Source organism: Zeus faber (genome assembly GCF_960531495.2).
Source record: "Zeus faber genome assembly, chromosome: 21".
NCBI lineage: Eukaryota > Metazoa > Chordata > Actinopteri > Zeiformes > Zeidae > Zeus > Zeus faber.
The window spans coordinates 8,408,554-8,431,457 of NC_137208.1; the positions used below are offsets into that span (position 1 = coordinate 8,408,554).

Genomic DNA, 22,904 nt, shown 5'->3' on the forward strand with positions numbered 1-22,904 from the left:
ACGCGTGCACGCACACGAATCACATGTTACCTCATACACAAAACAAGGGCTTTGTTATATAAAAAGCAAGGGTCCATCTACAGTGTGTACATCTGTAGGATTCAAATAAAATTGTTGTACAGTATATGGAAATATGCACTACTGGCAATTCCTGCAGTGGTTGGCTCCATACGCTCAATCCGGTCTTTTTTGTTTCAACCTCTCGGATAAACACTGATTTGCTTCGAGCGAGAGCGAAAATGATTCTCCCCTCCAGCCTCACTGTGCAAGGCGATGGGAAAAGCGAGGTCAGATGGGTGTCCTCATCGCGATGGAGGGGTGGCCATGTTCCACGATCAACAGATGGCGCCAGATATTCCACCTTGTGCCAGGAGGCGAAAGTCACGGTCGTCCCACAATCTCAACGCTTTTGAGAAGGAAGTGCGGAGGATGTCGGGGAGGTGGGGCTGCAGTGCGGTTTAACGTTGAACTCGAAACCCCGCGGACAAAAAGCAATGCAAACCTCACAACATATACAATGACCATCATTAATGAGGTTGTGTAAAAAAAAAAAAAAGACATATATATATATATATATATATATATCGGGAAAGAAATATGTTTAAATTCAAGATCAAGATTCAAGATTCAAGAGGTTTATTTGTCACATACATACTGTATAAAAAATACTAAAATGTGCATAAAATATGTGCACATGTGGATCATGTGGATAATAATAATAATAATAATAATAATAATAATAATAATAATTATAATTATAATTTAATTATAATAATACTGGCAATGTTTTCTTTTTATACTTCAAGTCCTTTGAGGACCCCTGGGCTATATTATTCAATATAATAAGCAGTCATCTTGCAAAATCATTGTTTTTCCAACATGGGATTCACGAGTCTAAAGTGCTTACTCCGTATCCCCAGAAGCGCTGTTCATTTGCTTGAAATCGCCGTGTGCTTATTACACAAGCGATGCATAATTCGAAGAGATAGAGAACGACCCGGGAGCCGTCCACCCACCCCCCGTCCACACGTCAGGACAAAGTGGTGTGACTCATAATAACGACAGGATGAACTGGAGAATAAACCGGGTAATAAACGGGGCGTTTCACACCCGGATCTTCCATTGGTCCGAACCATAGGTGTGGCAGGAGGTGTGTGTACGTGCGTGCGTGCGCGTGTGGATCGTTTTTTGGTTTTGTTTTTTTTGTTTTTGGGGGGGGGGGTGCGCGCTCACACGTCACTTCCGCCACGGAACAGTGCCGAAAGCTTCGACTCTTTTTTATCGATTCGCTTATGGACGAGTCACCCGGTTTAAAAAAAATAAAAATGAAAAATAAAAAATAAAAATAAAAAAAAAGAGTCGTTCGATTTTTCCTTCTCACGGCTCATAGCGCTCAGTTGGTGTAAAAATTAAAATTAAACGATGGAAAAAAAACCACCTCGATGAACCAGTGATAACTTCCAGTAAACGATAAACAAAAGTCAATACATACATAAATAAATGAATAGATAAATAGATAAATAGAAATAAAGGCGTCGGAGCTCTGAGTCGTGAATGAAATTTGCGCAGGAATTATTTAAAATCTGTCAGGTTTATTTGATTAGGCGCAATAATGTAAAATGTGAGCCCGGGAAAATCGGTGCAGCCCCGAAGCGTGCAAAAAATTAAAATAAAATAAAATAAAATAATGAAAATAAAATAAAATAAAATAAAATAAAATAAAATAATGAAAATAAAATAAAATTAAATTAAATTAAATTAAATTAAATAATGAAAATAAAATAAAATAAAATAAAAGAATATAAATAAAATAAAATAAAATAAAATAAATTAATACAAATAAAATAAAATAAAATAAAAGAATATAAATTAAATAAAATAAAATAAAATAAAATAAAATAAAATAAATAAAATAAATAAAATAAATAAAATCAATCGATCCTCGGTAATCATTTGTGACGTCCGCTTTCCCGAGTGACTCGCGACTCCCGAGTCCTTTCAGCGATTCGCGGCGACCGAGTCGTCCGCCGGGCCTCGCGTCGCGGCGGAGCGGCTGCCGCGGCGCGTCGCTCCGCTCTCCCTCCCTCCCTCCCTCCCTCCCTCCCTCCCTCCCTCCCTCCCTCCCCCTCTCCCTCCCTCCCCCTCTCCCTCCCTCCCCCTCTCCCTCCCTCCTCTCCGGCGCCACACACGTCTGCCCGATGCGCGCCCCGAAAACCGCCGCCGAGGTGAGCCCATCCGCACCCGACGCTCGTAACGTGACCGAGACTTTTGAAACGTGATCGACACGTTGTTTTAATGTTCACTTTTTAGCTCCACTGTATGTTGACAGACATGTCTGTTTTCAGTGCGTTTTGAGGTTGATTGGTTTCTCTATGTTTCTTTTTCTTCAATTAGTGCTCAGGTTCCTTGCGTGTTGCCATTCATCTCTATTGCGTAGTTGGTTTTTAGGTTCATATATTGGAAAATTGTTCTTTTTTTTTGTTTTGTTTATTTTTCTATGATCTGTTTTATTGTTGTTGTTTTTTTTATTTCTGTTTTGTTTTAGCAAACAAACAAAAAGAGGAAGCTTGTTGTACGTGTATATTCTATAATCCCCGCTTTGATCACCGTGCGCTGTCTTTCGTTTGTTTACCCCTGGCGGCGCTTCCTAAATGCAGACTGCGCTTGATTCCTCCCGAGTATGAACCGTGATTGCGTTTCCACAGGGGAACAACAATCACACACTGTCCCGGGAGGTGGGGACGCCGAGGCCCCGGCATTTATTTTGGATTTGGCAGTGCAAGTTTCAGTCAGCGCCGAATACGTTAGGTGGCCGAGTCTCAGAATAACGCCCAACAAAGATATTACCGAGGCCTATTGTCTCTCTGGAGAGAGTTCCGAGCTGCATTTCGAAGGAAACAAATCTCCCGGTGCCTGACAACGCGAAGGGGTCATATGGATAGGTCAACTCATTGACTGGAATGTATAGATCAGCGTTTTCCATCACATTTCTTTCATACCTGTGCATTCAGCAATGGTGTACTGTGTGATGCAGGTGGAAAATGCTTGTCCTTGGGCCCCTGTTTCTCCTGTGGCCCCACTGTCTCTCATATTACAGCAGGTCACGAGTATTCACGCGGATACGGTACGAGACCAGATGAGGCCTTTACCTGTTTTTTCGAGGTGTTCACAGTCTGAAGAATTATTTCCAAATTTAACCTAGAACCAATTCATTAATCCGGGCGAACACTTTGGTCGTTTCATAATCTCTTCCCCCTGCTAATGATTGAGACCGTGCTATTTCACCACCGTGTTGTTCAAATATTTGCTCGTTTGTTTTTTTTTTTTTCCGTGTCGGCTGAAACATCTTCACACTGTTCAGTATTGGTTAAAAAGCAGTTTCGCAACGCCTGCCTTTGCTTGGCGCGGCCAGGTTGACGGCGACAGCGTGCCGAAAGTAAATTCTGACGATGTGGCCTTAAGGCAAACAAGGAAGCAAACATGCGTGTTGCGTTTACAGGTACACGTCAACCTGCTGTCAGGAGTGGACTTGTCTCCTGTAATATAATGACGGCATAAACATGAACAAGCACGCTCTCGTATGTCATTGTTGGCCCACTATACTGGAGTCGACTGGAGTTATATTTTTTAGTTTTTTTTTTTTTAAAAAGGCACAGGTTACAGTACAGACAAAGTTCTGTTTTCATGCACAATGACGGGTCTGACGGATATAACCTCTGAGTACAGTATCTCATTATGATGAGTTAAATCATTGTTAAAGCGTCCAGGGCTTGTTTTATCTGTAGAGCACATCTCATGCTCGAGGGCAATTCAACGTGATTTACTGTACTCAAGGCATTGTCTGCAGCTTGAGTGACCAGAGTGCCAGAGTACTTTGCTTTTTTAATTTTTTTTTTATTACATTTTTTTTAATGTGTAAGAATTTGAAGAGCACAAACGCACAACCAGTCGCTAAGTTACTGCAAGTGGAAGGGCGAGTGAGAGTGAGAGAGTGAGAGTGTTATAGAACAATAGCATCTGACATGGTGCTGTGATGTTACCGTACATGATGGCTTCAGCAGATGTTTTCTGCAACCCCACTGGGAACATCTGGGAGCTCCGCCAAGCTCCCTCCCACACAAAGAATCCTCACCGGGCCAGACGGACGGAAAGACAAGACAGGGGGACTGAGGGACAGGAGGACAGGGAGACAGAGGGACAGAGGGAGACAGGGGAACAGGGGGACAGGCCAAGAGACGCTTAAGCAGATAAACCAACCGTCCAGTGGCTGGGGGGCGGGAGGTGGATACAAGCAGTTAAATGGAAAGTGAGAGATAGGCAGATGAACGAGACGAGTTCTGTATCGTCAGTTGGTAAACTTAACCCCAAACTGTGCAGTTAGCCCGGAATGTATGTTATATTTGGTGGGTCTCAGGGACGTGCAAGTTGTCTGCAGGCGGTGAATAACGTGTTTCAAGAAGGTGTTGACCCTCTGGGCAGGGCACACACAACACACACACACACACACACACACACACACACACACACACACACACACACACACACACACACACACACACACACACACACACACACACACACCCGTCCCTCTATTGTACTGAAAGGAACCAGGAGAGCACACTTGGAACTTCAGCTATCCTCCATTTAAATGTTCATCCTCTTCTGGAGTAACGGAACGACCCTATTTTGGGAGAAAAGAATGACGTGGTGAAGATGCAAAGCCTGTGACTTTGCTAACCCTGTCGCAGGCTTTCATTTTAGGTCGCGATTGTTATTGTTAATTCATGTCTGGTGCGCAAGTTGTTTTTTCAAGATCCATTCATGATGCACATACAGTCCTGTTTAAGTTTGACGAGTGAGTTGTTCTTTCCTGGCTCCAGATTTTGTCTTTCTTCTCCATGACGTTCCCCCTACTCCTCGTCCATCTCCCACCCACTCATTCCTCCGCCTCCCATTCCAGGCTGGTGAGTGAGTGAGGAGGGGGTGATCGACCCTCAGGTCCAGGCCCCGGTCCCTCCCCCTTCCCTGCCATGGTAGACATGCCAGGGGACGCTTACAGCCCTCCCTCCCCGCTGGGGGACTCCCTCCTGGACAGCCCGCTGTGCGGGGACTTGATGGAGGATCTGGAGGACATTTCCCAGTCCATAGGAGATGACACGCTGGGGTCCTTCGACTTCCCAGACTACCAGAGCACCGGCCCGGGCTCAGAGAGCTCTGTCGTCCTGGGTGAGTTGTACCAGGGGTAGATGAGGTGTTTGATAAGGCGGGCAGGATGGTCAATAATTTAGTTCTGAAATCCACAGGGAAAAACCATGACCATAACCGAACCCGTGACGCGGTAGACTGCAACCATGTACCGTCAATGGTTCCAGCGCACGTTTTGCTCAACGGGTCTGAAGACCGCTCCCACATATTATCTCTGTTTCCGCCCAACGTCTCCACGTGTCTCGGCAACACTTGACCAAACCTCCAGGCCTTCTGTAATTTCAGAGAGACACATCGACCCAAATTCCTTAAGTCTGCTGAGTCCGTTATGTAACGCCCTCCAACAAGCCAAGCCGTGGCAGAGACTACCCAGAGCTGCATGTGGAACACAGTACTTGCCTGTAAGGTGAATTAATCGAAATTCACCAAAAAGTACGTTCTTTCATGACATGACAGCAAAACAAAGGACTTTTCAGTATAAAGCAGTGTTGTTGAATTGCTTATTAGGAGGGAAATTTGCAAATTGCTTTTACTCTTTTTATAATTTGATATAATGGTCAATTGAATCGTTCCCGGTTTTAAGGCCAGTCAGCCGATTTCCCCCCTCGCGTTTTATGGAATTTGAAAGAATTGTGCCCGGGATCCAATCATCCGTCCCTGCCCTTGAGATCCCGGCTGAATTCCGAGATGTCGACAGATCTTAAACTAATGAAATGCTGATGAAAGCCCGTATTTTATCCTCCATTATTTTCTTGTTTCTTGTCTTCTCGCCCCCCCCCGCCTCCTCCTCTTCCTTTCCCTTTGTTATCATTCCTCCAGTACATGTGAATCCGAGGACACCCGTCGTGATCTTATGAATAAAGGAGATGTTGTGGGGTTTTTTTTGTGACTAACCTAAACTAAAAGTCCTCAGCCCATGCTTTAAAATGCTGACTATTCTATCCTTGTGCTCCACGTGTTTTCCGGTGTACCGTAGACAGCCTGACCCCGGCCTCCAGTCCTTCTTCCGGAGTGAACGGCGCCGCCACCGGCGCCGAGGACAGACTCGGCCCCCTCGTCCTTGAGTGCCGCGTGTGCGCTGACAAGGCGTCGGGCTTCCACTACGGCGTGCACGCCTGCGAGGGCTGCAAGGTGAGCCCGGGGCGGGACTGACATCGGCGTGCCACAGCTGGGACTAAACACTTGTCCAGGCGCGTGGGCGAAAAAGCTTCATTGTTGTGGGTTCCGACGGAATTTTGCTGCGATGTGCTTTCGCAGAGCCTTGGTTTGCTGCCTCATCTACTACAGCGTCCATTATTGGCTTTGACTAAATGTATTTGGATGGCATTTTCAAATCTTGGTTTGTGACGTGCCTTAGAAATAGTATTATTATTATTATTATTTATTTTTATTTTTATTTTTTATTTTTTTGGGCATTTTTCATGCTTTATTAGACAGTGATAATGTGGGAAGAAAGGGGACAGAGAGAGAGGATGACATGCAGCAAAGGCAGCTGCGGTAAGGACTGTATATATGGTGCGCGCTATCTGGTGAGATATTATTATTATTATTATTATTATTATATATATTTGTGATATGCACACCCTTTCAGTCCACAGATAATATGGGGTTGATGAAGTATTGATGTAGTACGTTTATAAGCACATCATTAACATCTCGTGTTACATTTTGGCTATCCATTGAAGGGGGGAGGGGGGCGGTGGGGGGAGTTGCTCGCACAGGCGGCGCCGCAATTACGCTTTTTTATAATATAATTAATTGTCTGTGTTGTATTAAATATACATTTAAGTCCTCCTAAATGAAACTTACCTTAGCAGAGAAGAAGTCCTGGCGTGTGCTTGTGTGCGTGTGTGCGTCTGCGTGTGCGTGTGCGTGTGCGTGTGTGTGTGTGTGTGTGTGTGTGTGTGTGTGTGTGTGTGTGTGTGTGCGTGTGCGTGTGCATGTGCGTGTGTGTGTGTGTGTGTGTTCCTGGGCCTAATGCCGTATCGCTTGGCTTTGAAGGTGGCACAGGGTTCACAAACACACACCAAATATACACACCAGCGCATGGCGGGCTGCACGTGTGGGCCTCGGACAAAGGGGGCTGGTGGAAAGTTTCTGTGGCACGCCGCCAGGTCATGTGAGGCGGGGGGCATGTGCGGCCTCCGTTGACTTCTCAACTTTCCCCCCGTTTGACGCTGGGCCCCGCTGAGAAGCAGGTTGAAGTTAACTGCTGCACACATGCGCGCGCACACACACACACACACACACACACACACAGACACACACACACACACACACACACACACAAACCCAACAAACAAGCCCCGTATGCTTTTGGGATAGACCGCGGTTGAATATTATCTCCTTACAGAGTCAATATTGACAAAGTTCTGACGTTGACATCACAGCCCTGCACTTTGATCCCTCGCCGCGTGAGCTGGCTTTCAGATATCACTTTAAACCTCGCCACGTCGGTTCGACTCGAACGCAGTTGCTGTGTTTATGAAACGCAAGATCTGTCGTTAAAAAAACAGTGATCAGGTGGTGCAGGTATATAACTCCCCCGCTTGCCAGCTGCGCCCCGGGGAAATGTGTCGGACTGCCGTTTGCAGCAGTTGTTTTGGGGCTTTATCTGCCCTCTGTTCATTTTCGGAGCGGCTACGATAACGGACGTTCACCGACGGGGAACCAAAGGCGCCGTTACTCGTGACGTGATCCCGGGCGAGAACAATGAGAAGTTAATCTCATCTAGTTCTGTGTGTGTCGACGGATTTTAAAATCAGATGGGGGGGGGGGGATCATCCCATCGGTCGCCAGGGCTTTTACCCCCTTTGTTTCATCATCTTCGGCCGCGCAATGTGAAAGTCGAGTTGTTGGCCTCCCCGCGTCTCACGGGTCAACGGTTTTCTTTTTTCATTACCATCCCATTCCCCCGAATATCAAATATATCATGGGTCCCAGCGCATGCCTCCTGTCTCGCATCTAAATCAGACGGCTTCAATTCATGGCCCTTTTTACTTTTTTTTTTTTTTTTTCTCTCTTTTTCTTTTACTTTCCCCTCCCCAGTTGGCCGAGTAGATGCCTGACTCACTCACACATTTTCGGTACACTCCACTGCCATTCACCGGAGATGAATGAGCAGCATATCTTTGGCCCGTCGGTGGTCCCTCAGATCACAGGAACCAACTGCTGTCCGTGCTTAGCTCTGATTACCATAAAGAGTCGCCCCGAACGATATCGGCAGATGTTGCCGTCTGAATTGATCTTTCGGCGTCATCCGTTGATCAAACGCATGTTTGACGCGTGTTGTTTTTTTTTTTTTTTTTTTTCCTTTTCCCTCCCTCTTTCAACTTTTTCGAGCTGTCAGCGGAGCCCACCCGCCGAAACGTAGAGTAGGGAATAGCTGCAGCGGCTTTGTCCCGCCTGCCCCGCCCGTCAACTCCCTCGGCGGTCTCTGCGACGTGTGAGCCGCGTCGCGTCTCATGTGGCGGGGCGAGGGGCGAGGGGCGGGTTCGCAAGTCCGTCGACTTGAGGATTTGTCCAGGGCTCGGAGAGGTCACATTTGCGTCGCCGGCACTTCACACGCAGCACTAAGTGTAATTGTCAACACCTTTATTAATAGCTTATGTGACGGTGGAATTGCATCGTGTGTGTGTGTGTGTGTGTGTGTGTGTGTGTGTGTGTGTGTGTGTGTGTGTGCGCACGCACACGCGTGTCGGGGGAGGTTCTATGAACCGTGGCACTCAACTCACAGTGGGCATTGGACGGGGGTGTCCTTGTGCTGTAGTGGTTATATTTTATTTGACACTGCGCTCCCTCTCTGCCTTCAGGGTCCTACATCTAAGAGTCCTTAATCTATTTGCCATCGCCCGACGTCTCCGCAACCTGTGCCCCACTGCGATAAATCACACTGAATCACTATTTTGAGGTTGTACCTTTGCACACATTGGCATGCAGAGGCACGCATGCGGTGCGCACGCACGCGCGCACGCACGCACACACACACACACACACACACACACACACACACACACACACACACACACACACACACACACACACACACACACACACACACACACGGACGCACATCTGTTTTGTTGTTTCGCAATTTATCCGGCTCGGTTTTCATGCATTGTTTTTGCTGATGCTGCTGCCATGTGATGCCGTACTGTGTTTTGTGGCATTCGGATATTTTATTTTATTTTTATTTTTTTAAGCTCCTTGATTTAAACAACATTTCATTTAATCCTGACCACAGAATCGCAGGGTTTTTTGTTTTTTTTTGGTTGTTTTTTTTCCCCTTTCCTTTTTTTTGTGTTTCTCGTCAGGACACAAGAAAAAGAGGATCTATGGAGTGTAACTGTCAGCTGCTTTGATGTTTTTCCGCTGGGCTCCTAATCGCGTCAGTAGCAGTTGTGTCCAGGTTTTCTGACCAGAACAGTGGAACCATCCGCAGCCCTGACCACTCGTCCCAGTATTGCATAACGTTATGGTTGGAAACAACTTCTTAGGAAATGATTAGTGCTTAGCTTGCAGTTTCATCTTCTTATTTATCGGCTGCGTGTCTGCATGTGTAGTAGAGGCTGCAGGCGATCACCGCTTTGCTCCCTAAATGTCAGGGTTTACACTTTAAAGTGAAAATCCACATGGTTATTTTGTTTTATTTAACTCCATTTAGCTGCCACTTTATAAGAAACAGCCATTCAGTGTATGCCTGTATCTACTGTACTCCTCTAAATGCTGTTTCTATTGTTGTATTGGTGGCGGGGTCCGCCTTTCCCGCCGAGAATGCAAAACAAAGCAAGCAGCAGTGAGTTTGATAAACCCGTGCAAACTAGTTATGGTCCGTAAGCTGCGGATATGGATGAACATTCTCAAAAAATAAACATCCCCCCACCGCCTCGAGTGACCAAGACCCCCAAATATGCAGTTTCTAATGGATTTCTAGGTGTAATCCACCCGAAACGAATGATCTTACGGATTGATGCCTTTTTAAGGAGGCCTCTCTCCTTGAGAAAGCACAGTGTGAAATAGGATAGGAGACACACATGCTCAAAATGTGCCCATCAATGGTAATAAAGCCTTAATATTGACACAGTTGTGCTTTTTAGTAGTTGAACCAATGATATTTATTCTATAACAGTAAGATGAGCTTCAAATGGAATTTAAAATAGAAATGTAAATATATAATGCGTGAGTGTCGGGGCGGGTTGGGAAACGTATGGCGAGAGTTTTAAACATCCAATGGCGGTGCCACATATAATCCCCTGACCGGTTCACGCTGGAACTATAGCCCACAATTTCCTCTCCCATTTCTCTGCCAGGGTTTCTTCAGAAGGACCATCAGGCTAAAACTGGAGTACGACAAGTGCGAACGCAACTGCAAGATCCAAAAGAAGAACCGCAACAAGTGCCAATACTGCCGCTTCCACAAGTGCCTCGCCGTGGGAATGTCCCACAACGGTGAGACTTAAAAATTCAGTCCCCATAGGGTTAAGCTGTAGTATAAATACAGAATCGGGAAAACTTTTGGACCTGACGCCGTTGCTATAGTGACATTTAAACGCGGATTCCTCGAAGGCGGAGTCGCTGTTTCAATGCAGTTCTCAAAAAATTAAAATTAAAGATTAAATGACAGCGGCAAGGAGGCGAAGGTTTAAGTAGTCTTCACTAAATGTGACACGAAAGGTGAAACTATGACGAACGGTCCTCGTACGGGGAGCGTTCGCCGGCGACGTCTCCCAGGGCGGGAAGGGCGGAAAGACGGGAGGTGGGAAGAAAGAGAGAGAGGACGGGATACGCAGGAAAAGATTGGAGTCACTTGTTCCCTTTGAAAATTAGAGTTAAAAATTCTCCGCCCGAAGATCTGCAAGCGGATCTATAAAGCTCGTGTCACACCCAGTGGGAAATGGATGCTACAGCCGTTCTATAAAAACAACATAGAGGTTTTATTTTATGTTATTTATTGAGTGTTTTTTATTTTATTGTATACAGTCATAGGGGGTTTATCTTTTATTTATTCTTTTATTTATTTTTTTGCGCCATTCTCCAAACCATCCCCAGCAATCCGTTTCGGCCGGATGCCTCAGTCGGAGAAGATGAAGCTGAAGGCGGAGAGCCAGACGGGGGAGAGGGAGGTGGAAAGCCCCGCGCAGGCCGACCACAGGATCCTCATCAGGCAGATCCACGAGGCCTACATGAGGAACTTCAGCATGAACAAGGCCAAGGCGCGGCTCATACTGACGGGGAAGGCCAGCAAGCCGGTACGAGGAGGAAGGCTCCGCAAGAGCCGGGCGAGGAGGAGCAGGGTTTTAGATTTGGTCAAAGGTTACGAGAGGTGTCATAATACCGGGAGTTTCCCATGTGTCACATGAGATCACGTGGAACAAATGTTGTTAATGAATCAGTCATTTGTCGTAACAGTCTGACATTAACGATTGGTGACAGAAATTGGGGAATATTATTCATGTTCATTTTTCCTGAATTTCTTGGAGCTGTTTCTATTATTATCAGCCCTATTTTCAGCCTTCCTTCCTACGCTGGTAGGAATTAAGGCTGGAAATGTCAAATTTAGTTTAGACTGGCATAGGATTCCATGTTTTCAATGGATGTAAAGCAGAGTGGTAAGGTGGATTTTAATTGAACGCTGGCCACGGGAATGGGATTTAAGTAATTATCGCTAATTATAAAAGCCTTCCAACTTTGCCATACGAATTTGGCTTGTACTATTTGAGGGAGTGATGAAGGTCTGATGAACCGGCTTGAGGGCTCCTGGCTCTCCCCCCTCCTCCTCCTCCGTAACCCTGTCCCTCCCCGGCAGCCCTTCGTCATCCACGACATGGAGACATTCCAGCTGGCGGAGCGGACCCTGGTGGTTCACCATTCGGACGCCGCGTCTCCGAGCCCCGTGGGTGGCGGCCAGCGTGCCGGGGAGGCGGCTCTCGGCGCGGGCTCCGAGGAGCTCCAGGACCGGGAGGCGGAGGCCAGGCTCTTCCACTGCTGCCAGAGCACCTCGGTGGAGACTGTCACGGAGCTGACGGAGTTCGCCAAAGCCGTGCCGGGATTCCAAAACCTGGATCTGAACGATCAGGTGGGCGCGGCCCGTTGTGATACGTTGCTCCTATAGGTTCAGCGCGAGTGCATGAATTGCTTGTAATCAATGGCAATATTCTCTTGTTTACTGCTTAAACTTTTATTGTTTTGTTTTTTTTTGTTTTGGTGAATTTATAGGTTTATATTTAATGTTTATAATTAGGTTTATTAGTCATTACCAATTCTTTATTGTGCATTCCTTAAAATTAGTTTCATTTTCGAGGTTTATATTATTATAAACCTCAATTTTTCGCATTTAGTTTGTGAGGTCATTTTTATTTTAATTTTTTTGTTACTTTTTAGGTTTGTATTAACATTTATATTTATTGTTTGTTTATATTTTCAAACTTTTTGCATTCTCGGGTTAACTTTGAGCTTTATTGCCATGTATGTATTGCCAGTTGTATTTTTATTCTCTTACTGTCTGTCTGTCTGTCCACTTTGACAAATTTATCAATGTGTTTTTGACTGTTTTTTAGATTTGTATTCCTAAGTGTGTAGGCAACAGTCCTACTGAGTTTGAGTCCCGACGACCCAAGTGGGTGCGGGTTCGAGTCCCGCCATGTTTAAGTGCGTAGGCCTGTTTTAAATGACAATTCAACTTTTTTATGTCTGATTATATTATGTCTTTTTTTTTTAACTGTTTTTAGGTTTTTATTTCTATGTTTTTATCATTCTTTGCTTCTGGATAATGTGTTTTTTACCGTATGTATGTGTGTGAAATATACTGTACAAATAACCTTGTCTTGCTTTTTTCTTTTTTCTTTTTTGCCTTCCATCCTATTCTGCAGTCAGGTCCTAACTACCTTGCTTGCACGCTGCTTTCGTAGGTGACCCTCTTGAAGTATGGCGTTTACGAAGCCCTCTTCACTCTCCTGGCTTCCTGCATGAACAAAGATGGCGTTCTGGTGGCCCGTGGCGAGGGCTTCATCACTCGAGAGTTCCTCAAGAGCCTCAGGCGGCCATTCAGCGACATGATGGAGCCCAAGTTCCAGTTCGCCACGCGGTTCAACTCCCTAGAACTGAACGATGGCGACCTGGCGCTGTTTGTGGCCGCCATCATTTGCTGTGGAGGTGACCCATGGATCACGTTAGAGTCACGGATGAATGGTGAAAGCGTTGTATCTGAAGAGTGTCGAAAAAAAGTAGGTTTAAAAAACCCCCCAAAAAAAACCCCCAATCTCTTCTCCCTCCATGCCAGACCGCCCGGGCCTGGTGGACACGCCCCAGGTGGAGCTGCTGCAGGAGAGCATCGTCCAGGCCCTACGGCTCCACCTGCTGGTCAGTCACCCGGACGAAGCCTTCCTGTTCCCCCGGCTGCTGCAGAAACTGGCCGACCTGCGGGAGCTGGTCACCGAGCACGCTCAGCTGGTGCAGGAGATCAAGACTACGGAGGACACATCGCTGCATCCGCTCCTGCAGGAGATATACCGGGACATGTACTGAGGAACTACTGCAGGCTTTTATTATGTAGCACCTAGAGGTTAACGTGAGACGATTGTGTGCTCGGTATAAACTATGGACTGGGTGTGTATGATGAACAATTATTGCTAGACAAATCATTGCATTTATGTAGCATAATCTGCATTTTCCGCAGACTGGCAGCGCTGTAAAAAATGCAGGCGAGAGAAACCTCGGAGACACATTGATTGACACAACTCGAAAATAACAGTTTCCTTTGAAAGGCGCACTTATTATTTCAAGGGTAGATAGTAAGTAAGTAAGTAAGTAAAAATGTATTTATATAGCACCTTTCCAACAATAAATGCAACTCAAAGTGCTGTACAACAGCGCGGTAGATGGCAGCTGTTTGAGGTCCCAGCAGAAATGCACAGGTTTGTTAGTTTTCCATAGCACAGCAAATGAATTATAATTCACTTTTATATGGATCCTTTAATTTGCAGTGACTTACAGTATTCCTGCTTTGCTCACTTGTTATTGAGTAAGAAACTTCTTCATGCAAACAAAGATCTGTACTATACAGAATCCAATATTGATGATGACCCTTGCAGCCTTGTACAGACAATGAATATTCATATAAATCATACAAATCCTTGTACAAAGAAATGTATGTGATAAAATTATATTCTTTTACCCAGTGTTGCCAAAATAAAATAAAAGCCAGCAATACTTTTTTTTCAGGTATAGCAGTTCTGAATTGCTGTGTTAGTATTTTATTTGTAAACTTATCTGAACTACTGTAGGTATCGTCTAGGCGCAGCCATCACTACTAACATTTTGTTTGGTGTAAATCCTGTTCATCTGTATTTATTGTATTGTAAAACATGGTTCAATTCATGTGAACAACTGCAGTTAGGAACAGAAACACTTTGCTGTTACTCAGTCCAGGTGTTGGTGACTCTACTGGTTAAGTTTATGTCTGTTAAAATGTGGGAAAATATGTATTTTACATCTTGGTTGCATTAGTTACAGATTTGTTTTGTAATGGTTGACGGATAAACAAAAGTAACGAACAAAAGACATTGCTTGATTTAAGAAAGGTTGACTGTTCCAAGTGAAGTGGCAGAGCAAGAAAGGAAATCAGACGAAAAAGAATCAAACAAGCACTTTAGGAACAGTTCCTTTATGGCAGGGAGGAATTACCATTTTCAGCAAAGCCTTTGCAGTGATAATGTTATTTTCACCTGTCACTTTAAAAAATAATATCTACAACCATATCCTGTAATCTTTTTTTTTTTTAACTTTACTTTTGGGGTTTTCGTAGTTATATTAAGCATTAAGGAGGAAACAATAAATCAAGTGAAATTTAATATGAGCTAAATAAACAACTCATCAATGTGACTGTGAAAGAAAATTTAAATATAATAAAAAATATACTGTTTATAAATAATGTGTACAAATATATAGAAGAAATATTTAATAAGAAATTGGCAATAGGCAAAAAATAGAAGAAATTGCTGTTTACTGTAAAAAATTTCATACAGATTCATGCAGATTTTTTATTTTTGGGGCAATATGCAAAAAATAATAAAATGGCAATGTACAAACCAGGTAACTACCAATAATTCAAAATGCAAAAACAAACATTAAAACAATTATAATGTATTCTCAAATATAATTATGTACGTGTGTATTATTATTTTTTATTATTAATTGTATTATAACTTATCACTGTTATTACTATTGTTGTTATTATTATTACTCTTATTATTATTATTGTAATTACTTGTTATTGTTATTATAATTATTATTACCATTATTATTGTTATTATATTATTGTTATTATATCATTATTATTGTTATTATTATCATTATTATTATAATTATTATTATTATTATTATTATTGTTATTGATATGTGCTACTCCTCCCTGCACTATACTCCTGTCCAGTACGGGGCGATGGCGACTCATGAAGCGTCGGCAAGTCGAAATAAAGTGAAGGTAAAGGGTGGGAAAGCAGGAAGGATTCAGGGACCGAGACGAGCCTCATGTTGCTGTCCCGTGAACAGCCATGGACCAAGCCCTGAGTGAAGCCCCCCTGGAGACGTTCACCTGCCGGTCCTGTGGTCTGTCCACCCCGTACACCTACTATGGACAGAAGCCCCCCAACACCAGAGCCATAGTGTGAGTCCGGAGGGGCGCTAGCCTAGCTTAGCTTATCTTAGTTTAGCTTCAACCAGACCGTGCAGCGCATTCCACTTGTATCTCAAACTAATATTTATCATATTTCAGTGTTGTGATCATAAAGGTAAGATACAAGCACAGAACGGTGCTCGTTTGTGTAGTGTGGATTAATAATAACGAGATGTAACATTAAATTACCCGTGGTCTGGGGTCGTTTTTCAAATTAATACAAAAGATTCTGTCTTCATGAGTAATTTTAAGTCATATGATGCGCATTATACGATGCGAATTGTATGGATAATATATCTAAAAGTGCATTTATTTCAAATTTTAATTCCTAAACATATGGATGGATGGATGCATATATATATATATATATATATATATATATATATATATATAAAAATGTGTGTGCACACACACACACACACACACATCTCTCTATCTATCCATGATGAATGCAGAACGGCAGTGTTTCTGCGCTCAGCCCTGACATCCTGTCCTCATCTGCCCTTCCTCCAGGTTGCTGGAGGAGTGTTTCGTCACCAAGGACCCGTTCACGCCGGAGAAGGAGAAGTTCCTAGTTTTGGGATCCCGCTGCAGTCTGTGCAGCAGCTCTGTTTGCGTTGGATCGGTGAGAGAGAGAGAGAGAGAGAGAGAGAGACTGTCACTGCCTCCAGGAAACCCGGTGGAAACTGTTTGCCGGTGTTTTGTCTCCCGTCAGGACTGCAGTCTCTTCTACACCAGGAGGTTCTGCACGCAGTGTGTAAACAAGCACCTGGACCAGTTTCCCCAGCAGATCCGGAGCGAAGTGGCCAAGAAGAAGCCGGGCTCCGGGGCTGCTGTCTCATGATGACTGTGTTCCCTCGTCGGCTGCAGCGCCGCTGCCCGGTCCATAGCACCGCGCCCGTCTCTAATCAGAGTATTGTGCGGGTGGGCGTGTGTGTGTGTAGGGAAGATTGTCCCATGTTTACCCCTTTCAAGTCTTTGAAACTGGACCCCTACCAAACACACAGCATCAGGTAAAAGAACTCTGAAAGGTGCAATATAATCCTCGAATGTGAGCTCACGATATGAGGTCAAAATAAACTTGGTAGAAAATGAAAGGCATAGAGGTCGCTCAAACTAACGCTTTGAGGCGTCCGCGTCCGGAGAGTATTTTTCGTTATATGCCTGCCAGCTTGGATAATAACACGTCACTTTTTGTAATGTACCGCTATAACAAGAGCATAACATTTAGAGCTTTTGAGTGTTTAACTCAGGTGTCAAATGTGTTTGGACGCTGACTGTGGAATCAGTGTATTGCTGCAGGAAGTGCCGCAGAGAGACATCAAATAGCGGATCCAGGCTAAATTTAGTGGGGTGGCCTTTTTGACAGCAGCCACATTTGCATTGTGCCAAATATAACCTATGTCTGGTTATTGAGGTCACCTCACCTCGGTGGCAGATAACCAGTCAATAGCAAATTTGCAATGCAAATCACATACCAAAGCAGTTGGTGGGAGTTACCACATTGCCGCTGTGAGAAATCCTGAAAAATATTAAATTCCGGGCGACATTACCCGGGACATTTTCGGAAGATCAACAGTTGTTTGTTCAGTTTAACCGCTATCTGTTAAGGAAATTCCTTTACATTTGCATTCCTAAATGGAATGTTTCATTGACAAAACAACCAGACATTGTACATAGTTTGATTGTAATATTTATGTTGAATTTCATCCGTGTACATAAGGACTCTTGACATCCAGGTTAAAGCAATAAAGTTTAAGAAGCACCATAATATGCATGTGGTCCTTGTCACGGCATGGCGGCGGCGGGGGGGGGGTTGACTGTGAATTTCTAAATGGGACCAAATTACTGAGGCTGTTTAAGAACGGCCAATTTTCTTCCCTCGGTGGTGTGTTAACTCCCAAGCAATTACAACCAGCCAACCACGCAGTGAAACCACAGACATGCCAAAGTTCAGCAGATAGGCCCGGTGCCAACGATGACGGCAGGAACTTTAAAGATGTGATGTCATCTCGGCACAAAGTTCTTCTGGGTTTGCACTGATTCGATCAGTCATTATCAAGATAAGGTTCAGTTCAATCATTTAGATGCTGGGGGATTTAATCACAAAATCATTTTGTCATTAGCGGATTTGATTTGAATGTCATTAGTACGTGACATGCCCCCTGAACAAGGTTGTGTAAATACTTATCTGTACGTCGTTTTTTCTCTATCACGCCACCTACGATTCCTGTTTGCTTGTGTAAATACTTGCGTTGTTATAACAACAGCAATGGTGTATATTTTCCAATGTGTTCCCGTTTATTTAATCTTCCCTTCCGAGTTTGACGAGCGACAGGCAGTGGTGCAAAGTAGCAAAGTGAAAGCACATTTTTTTTTTTTTTTCAAGTATGTTTTCCCCTGTCGAGGTGTGCATGAGCACCCATCTGCAGACGCAAGGTGCGTCAGGCACGTCATAGATCCATTATGTCAGGGCACTGGATATGATGGGAATTTTTACTTTTAATACTCAAAAGTATAGCAGCAAGCATGCGTCATCGGGACACTTGTCATTTTACTTAAGTACTGTAAGAGATAAACCGGGGGGCGGTTGTAAGCATTTTATCACCATGAATAACCGACTGGTCTAATGAACAGATCTAATGTGCTTGTGGCACATTTGGAAAAGCAGCCACCTGTAAGGAGTTAGCTTTGACTCATCAAAGTAAAAAAAAATACTAATAAAAACAGTGACGTACAGTATAATAATAATAATAATAACAACAATAATGATGATCATAAAGTCGGCCATCTGTCCGACGGTACCATAACAATACATTGTCAAAAACAATATTGGGTCACGGTGCGGACTGCCGCTTTAAGAGACGCTGTGGGCGGATCTCGCCCGGAGACCAATGGACGCCGCGTTGAAATACTCCGCGTCCGCTCCTCGTCCGCTCACTGCGGCTGTAGTACGAGCGAGTCCCCCAGCAGCGCCATGTTGGCCGCGGCCTGACGCGTCCTTGTCCCGCCGTGTCTTCTCTCTTTCTACTACGGAGCTGATCGGGAGCCTGTCGTCACAAAGGGAGGTGACGCTCCCCGAAAAGAAGAAGAAACACCCCCCCCCCCCCCTCCCTCCCTCCCTCTCCCACCACCCTCCTCCTCCTCCTCCTCCTCCGTCCCATCCCACCCCACCCTCCGACCCCCACCTCCACCTCCACTCCGTCCCCACCTCCACACCACCCCCCCCCCCCCCCCCCCCCAAAAACAAGACTCGGACACACGCACGACGCGCTGCGATTGATGTTGGAATTAATACTCGTTTTTTGGAAAGTAAACTAGTGACGTCCGAAGGTTTTTTTCTGACTTCTTCTTCTTCTTCTTGTTTTTGTTGTTGTTGTTGTTTGGGGTTTTTTTTGTTTTTTTTGTTTTAATTTTTTTTTTTTGTTTGTTTTTTTTTTCCCCCCCTCCGCACGTGCAAACAAAATGTCAGACGTTCGCCTTTCGAACGCGAGCCCGACGCTCGAGCGGGTGGACGCCCGCCAGCCGGACCCGCCGAAGCCCCCCGTGCGCAGGAAGCTTTTCGGGACCGAGAACCGGGGCGACTTCGACCAGGAGCACGGGGAGGCGATGCGACAAGCCCAGCGGGACTTCGCGGAGAGATGGAGTTACGACCCGGTCACCGACACGCCTCTGGCCCGGGGGAACTGCGAGTGGGAGGCCGCGCCGTCGGCGCCGGAGTTTTACCGGAGACCGCCGCACCGGAGGAGTCAGCGGCGGAGCCGCGACGCGGCCGGCCCGAGCGGGGAAGACGGGCGACCGGTGGAGGGTTCGAGGAAAAGACGCGCAGGACCTTCAGGTAGTGGAACCGTCGTGCTTATTATTATTTATTTGTTTATTGTTATCGTTAATACTGTGCAAAAAATACGTGTGTGTGTGAGATTTGAGAATTCATAATGAAAACAACCGTCTGCGATGCGCTTGGGTTTCCTACTTTTTTTTTTAAGCTCGCAAACGCGTCTCGGTGCTAGGTCGCGGAATCCTCCTCCCGTTGCGTTTATTGCGTTTTTCTTAACGCCCCAATAAATGATTTAAAAACAATAAAAATAAAAATGCGCTGAACCGCTGTCACGTAAAAGGGAGCTTTTCTCGGCGTTCGCGCTGCCGTTGTGAGCCGCCGGGGCTCGACGCGAACGCCGCAGGGACCGTGCAGAGCTCGCTCCTTTTTGACGCTGGCCAAGGCGCCCTTTAAACGGCGGTGTCAAACGCTGCTCGGTGGGGGGGGGGCGGCGTGCTGTTTACCGCCCTCGGAATGTTCGCTTGGTCCTTGCGAATGCGGACCCTGCCCGGTGTACGGTGTATATACATGTATTCTCTCATATTTTGCTTTTACTGTTTTGTTTTTGTGTTGTTGTTTTTTTTTTCACTTTTACGTTTTACTCTCATGTTCTGTTACGGCTCGGATACGTCTGCCCTCTTAACACGCATGCCGTCACACACAACCCCCCCCCCCCCCCCCCCCGTCTGCCAGGTGGTTGTGCAAGCGAGTGTCAGAAGAAAAGCAGGCACAGTGACGACAACGACGACGACAACGACGACCAGTCCGGCTGCTGTGCAATCCAGACTGTAAAACCCGGGGAACCCAGGCCGGTCAAGGCCGAAAACGGGCCCGCGTCAGCATGGTATGACGTCACGTCTTTTTTTTTTTTTTCTTTCTCCGCCCGATTTGACACTTATTTATTCACAGCGGGGGAAGCGGAGCTTTTTCCTCACCAGATTACTCTCGCTAAAGTGAAAGTAGTCATATCCCATTCCAAACCTATAATACACTATGAGGAGCCACCCTGCGTCTGCATACGGGAGTGCTCTTGCATAAATCCTGATTTACAAAAAAATATTCTTAAGCCTAGTCTAGTAATTTACCACTTGAGTAGCGTGATTCTGTGAGAAATGTAGCAGTGTAAAAGGTTATAGCCGTTTGCTTTCCAGATGTAGTGCGGTAAAAGTAAAGTCTCAAGAGCAAGTGCACACTTGAAAACAGCCCCTAAGCCGAGTCTTTGTGACTTCCCACCGCTGTTTGTTTAAAAACCTGGGCGCTATCGCGCGCATGCGAAGCTGTGTCGCGGAATACTGTGACCGGGGCCGAGAATAAGCCAGGTTTTGAAATTCCTTATCGCGCTCCGTTTTCATTTGCCCCCACCATGCTTGGCTTCGCTCTAGTAAACACACCTCGTGTTCAGCACCTCTACTACGGTGCTCTGTCACAACTCTGTTTTTCACGCATGCCTGTGCAAAATCATGCCTGTACAAGTGTACTTTTTTTCTTTTTTTTTTCCCCCCCCTCTCAAACCACCTCCTTCCTCTTTCTGTCCCGCAGAGCGGTGGAGCCCTGTCGTTGGTGGAATACTGTAGGAGAGGCTTTTTGGGGGTGGGGGGTGGGGGTGGGGGGGGGGGGGGGGCTTCTTCAAGACGCCTGGAGGAGGTTGGACAAGCACTGAATATGTACACTATCAAGTCGGCACTCAATATTATTAAATTGCCTCAAAAGCAGACGATGTAGCAGTGTGCAAATGGGTTTGTGTTCCTTTTTGCTCAGATCTTTACTACCTATGTTTCAGATGTAGCACATAACTATGTAACATGCTTTTCATACTTTTTTTTTTTTTTGTACGTGGAATATATTTGAATAACTGTAAATTTGACTTGTGAAATTGCAGCGCAGTTTCTGAAAGAGAATTATATAATTTGTTAAAGTGATATTATGTATAAGAAGTTTAAATGCAGATTTCAAAAAGTCAGGGTTTTGTGGAAACAAAAAAAAAAATAATGTCTTTACTTTTGTATTGCTTTATCTGTCCCGGTGTTGTGTGTCTTGTTTTGAAGGGCCCTTAGTTTTGGAAAACTGGGAACAGTGTAAAATGTTGGGTCTTAAAGGTCCATGTAAATGGGACCGGCCATGGAAGTTGTTTACATGTGAATCATGTCTCCTTGGTTCCTCTTTTGTTTTTATTTTTAGATTTTTTTTTCTGTTTTTTTTTTTTTTTGAGAAATATATTTTTTGCCAAAGTTGTGCCTTTTGGGGGTGCGGGGGTGGGGGTCAGTGGGATGGCTGAACTGCTGAGCAATATCCATCCAAATTTAGCAGTGTTTGCTAATTGTCCAAATTATTTTATAGGTAACATTTCTTTTTGTGTTTCAAAGGTTACTTAATCCCTCTATTTAAATTAGATCAGGGTAAAGCAGACAAGGTAAGAGTGCTGTCGAAATCATTGAGTTACACATTATGCAAAGAAAATATGTGAATCGGTTAACAAACCTGTCTTTTTGTTGTGGAATTCATGAAAAATTGCACTATTTCTTTTTCGAGAGCAGAAAATACAGTTTACACTGCGTTTTAATTCAGTGTAAAACTTTGAAGTGTGTGTGTGTGTGTGTGTGTGTGTTTGTGTGTGTGTGTCTGTGTGTGTGTGTGCGTGCGCGCATGCATGCATATATATGCATATATATATGCATATATATATGCATATATATATTTTGTAAAAACACTGAGAAAATTATACTAACTTATTTAGGATGAGCTTTTGTCAGTGTATGTATGGCTTCCCAAAGTGACATTTCTGTAAAGATTTTCCTTATTTGTCTTTAAGGTGAATAAAAACTTGCAAACCTGAGCCTAATAATCAATTTAAAACCCTATATGTTTGTATTATTCTTTTTAATCTCCAATTTGAAGGGTTGTTTTTTTTTTTGTTTTTTTTGTTTTTTGTAATTTATATACACTTTTTTTTCTACACCTTCACTCTACTGGGGCTCCACCGTAGGCAGGTCTAACTGGGACGGGCTATTTTGGGATTAAATTGGATTTATATATTCCATTATAGCCACGCCTTTGTCTTTTAATAATCATGCCTGTTGCCTAAATAATGTCTCATACTAAAATGACCTGAATAAAAACAACAAAAAAAAACCTTTTCCAACCTCAAGTGTGACACTATTTTGACGGCTATATGTTTTTAATGCATGACAAGTGTACAGAATTATTTCTTTA

General features: G+C 44.6%; 3 protein-coding genes across 5 annotated transcripts; all 3 read left to right on the plus strand.

Annotated features, from left to right (window-relative positions):
- The first annotated feature begins 2,163 nt into the window (after positions 1 to 2,163).
- Positions 2,164 to 15,318, plus strand: LOC307246542 (peroxisome proliferator-activated receptor alpha-like). 2 transcript variants are annotated; one of them, XM_080022491.1, is made up of 8 exons: positions 2,164 to 2,225; positions 4,961 to 5,226; positions 6,182 to 6,336; positions 10,515 to 10,653; positions 11,254 to 11,453; positions 12,011 to 12,280; positions 13,113 to 13,392; positions 13,484 to 15,318. In XM_080022491.1, the coding sequence occupies exons 2-8, from the start codon at positions 5,031 to 5,033 to the stop codon at positions 13,726 to 13,728; spliced, it is 1,485 nt and encodes a 494-aa protein (XP_079878617.1). In that variant the 5' UTR covers positions 2,164 to 2,225; positions 4,961 to 5,030; the 3' UTR covers positions 13,729 to 15,318. The 2 variants fall into 2 exon arrangements, with proteins under 2 accessions (XP_079878617.1, XP_079878618.1); XM_080022492.1 differs by having other exon boundaries at positions 13,113 to 13,356.
- Positions 15,319 to 15,708: 390 nt separating this feature from the next.
- cdpf1 (cysteine rich DPF motif domain containing 1) lies at positions 15,709 to 19,471 on the plus strand. 2 transcript variants are annotated; one of them, XR_013844707.1, is made up of 4 exons: positions 15,709 to 15,868; positions 16,391 to 16,502; positions 16,593 to 16,890; positions 19,350 to 19,471. XR_013844707.1 is itself a non-coding variant. In XM_080022565.1 (3 exons), exons 1-3 carry the CDS (start codon positions 15,756 to 15,758, stop codon positions 16,719 to 16,721), a joined length of 354 nt encoding a protein of 117 aa, XP_079878691.1. In that variant the 5' UTR covers positions 15,709 to 15,755; the 3' UTR covers positions 16,722 to 17,538. The 2 variants fall into 2 exon arrangements, 1 of the variants encoding a protein (XP_079878691.1); XM_080022565.1 differs by lacking the exon at positions 19,350 to 19,471 and having other exon boundaries at positions 16,593 to 17,538.
- Positions 19,170 to 21,281, plus strand: cdkn1ba (cyclin dependent kinase inhibitor 1Ba). The gene is made up of 3 exons (XM_080022564.1): positions 19,170 to 19,715; positions 20,388 to 20,538; positions 21,234 to 21,281. Coding segments are annotated over exons 1-3 (525 nt in total). The 5' UTR covers positions 19,170 to 19,342; the 3' UTR covers positions 21,235 to 21,281.
- The last annotated feature ends 1,623 nt before the right edge of the window (positions 21,282 to 22,904 follow it).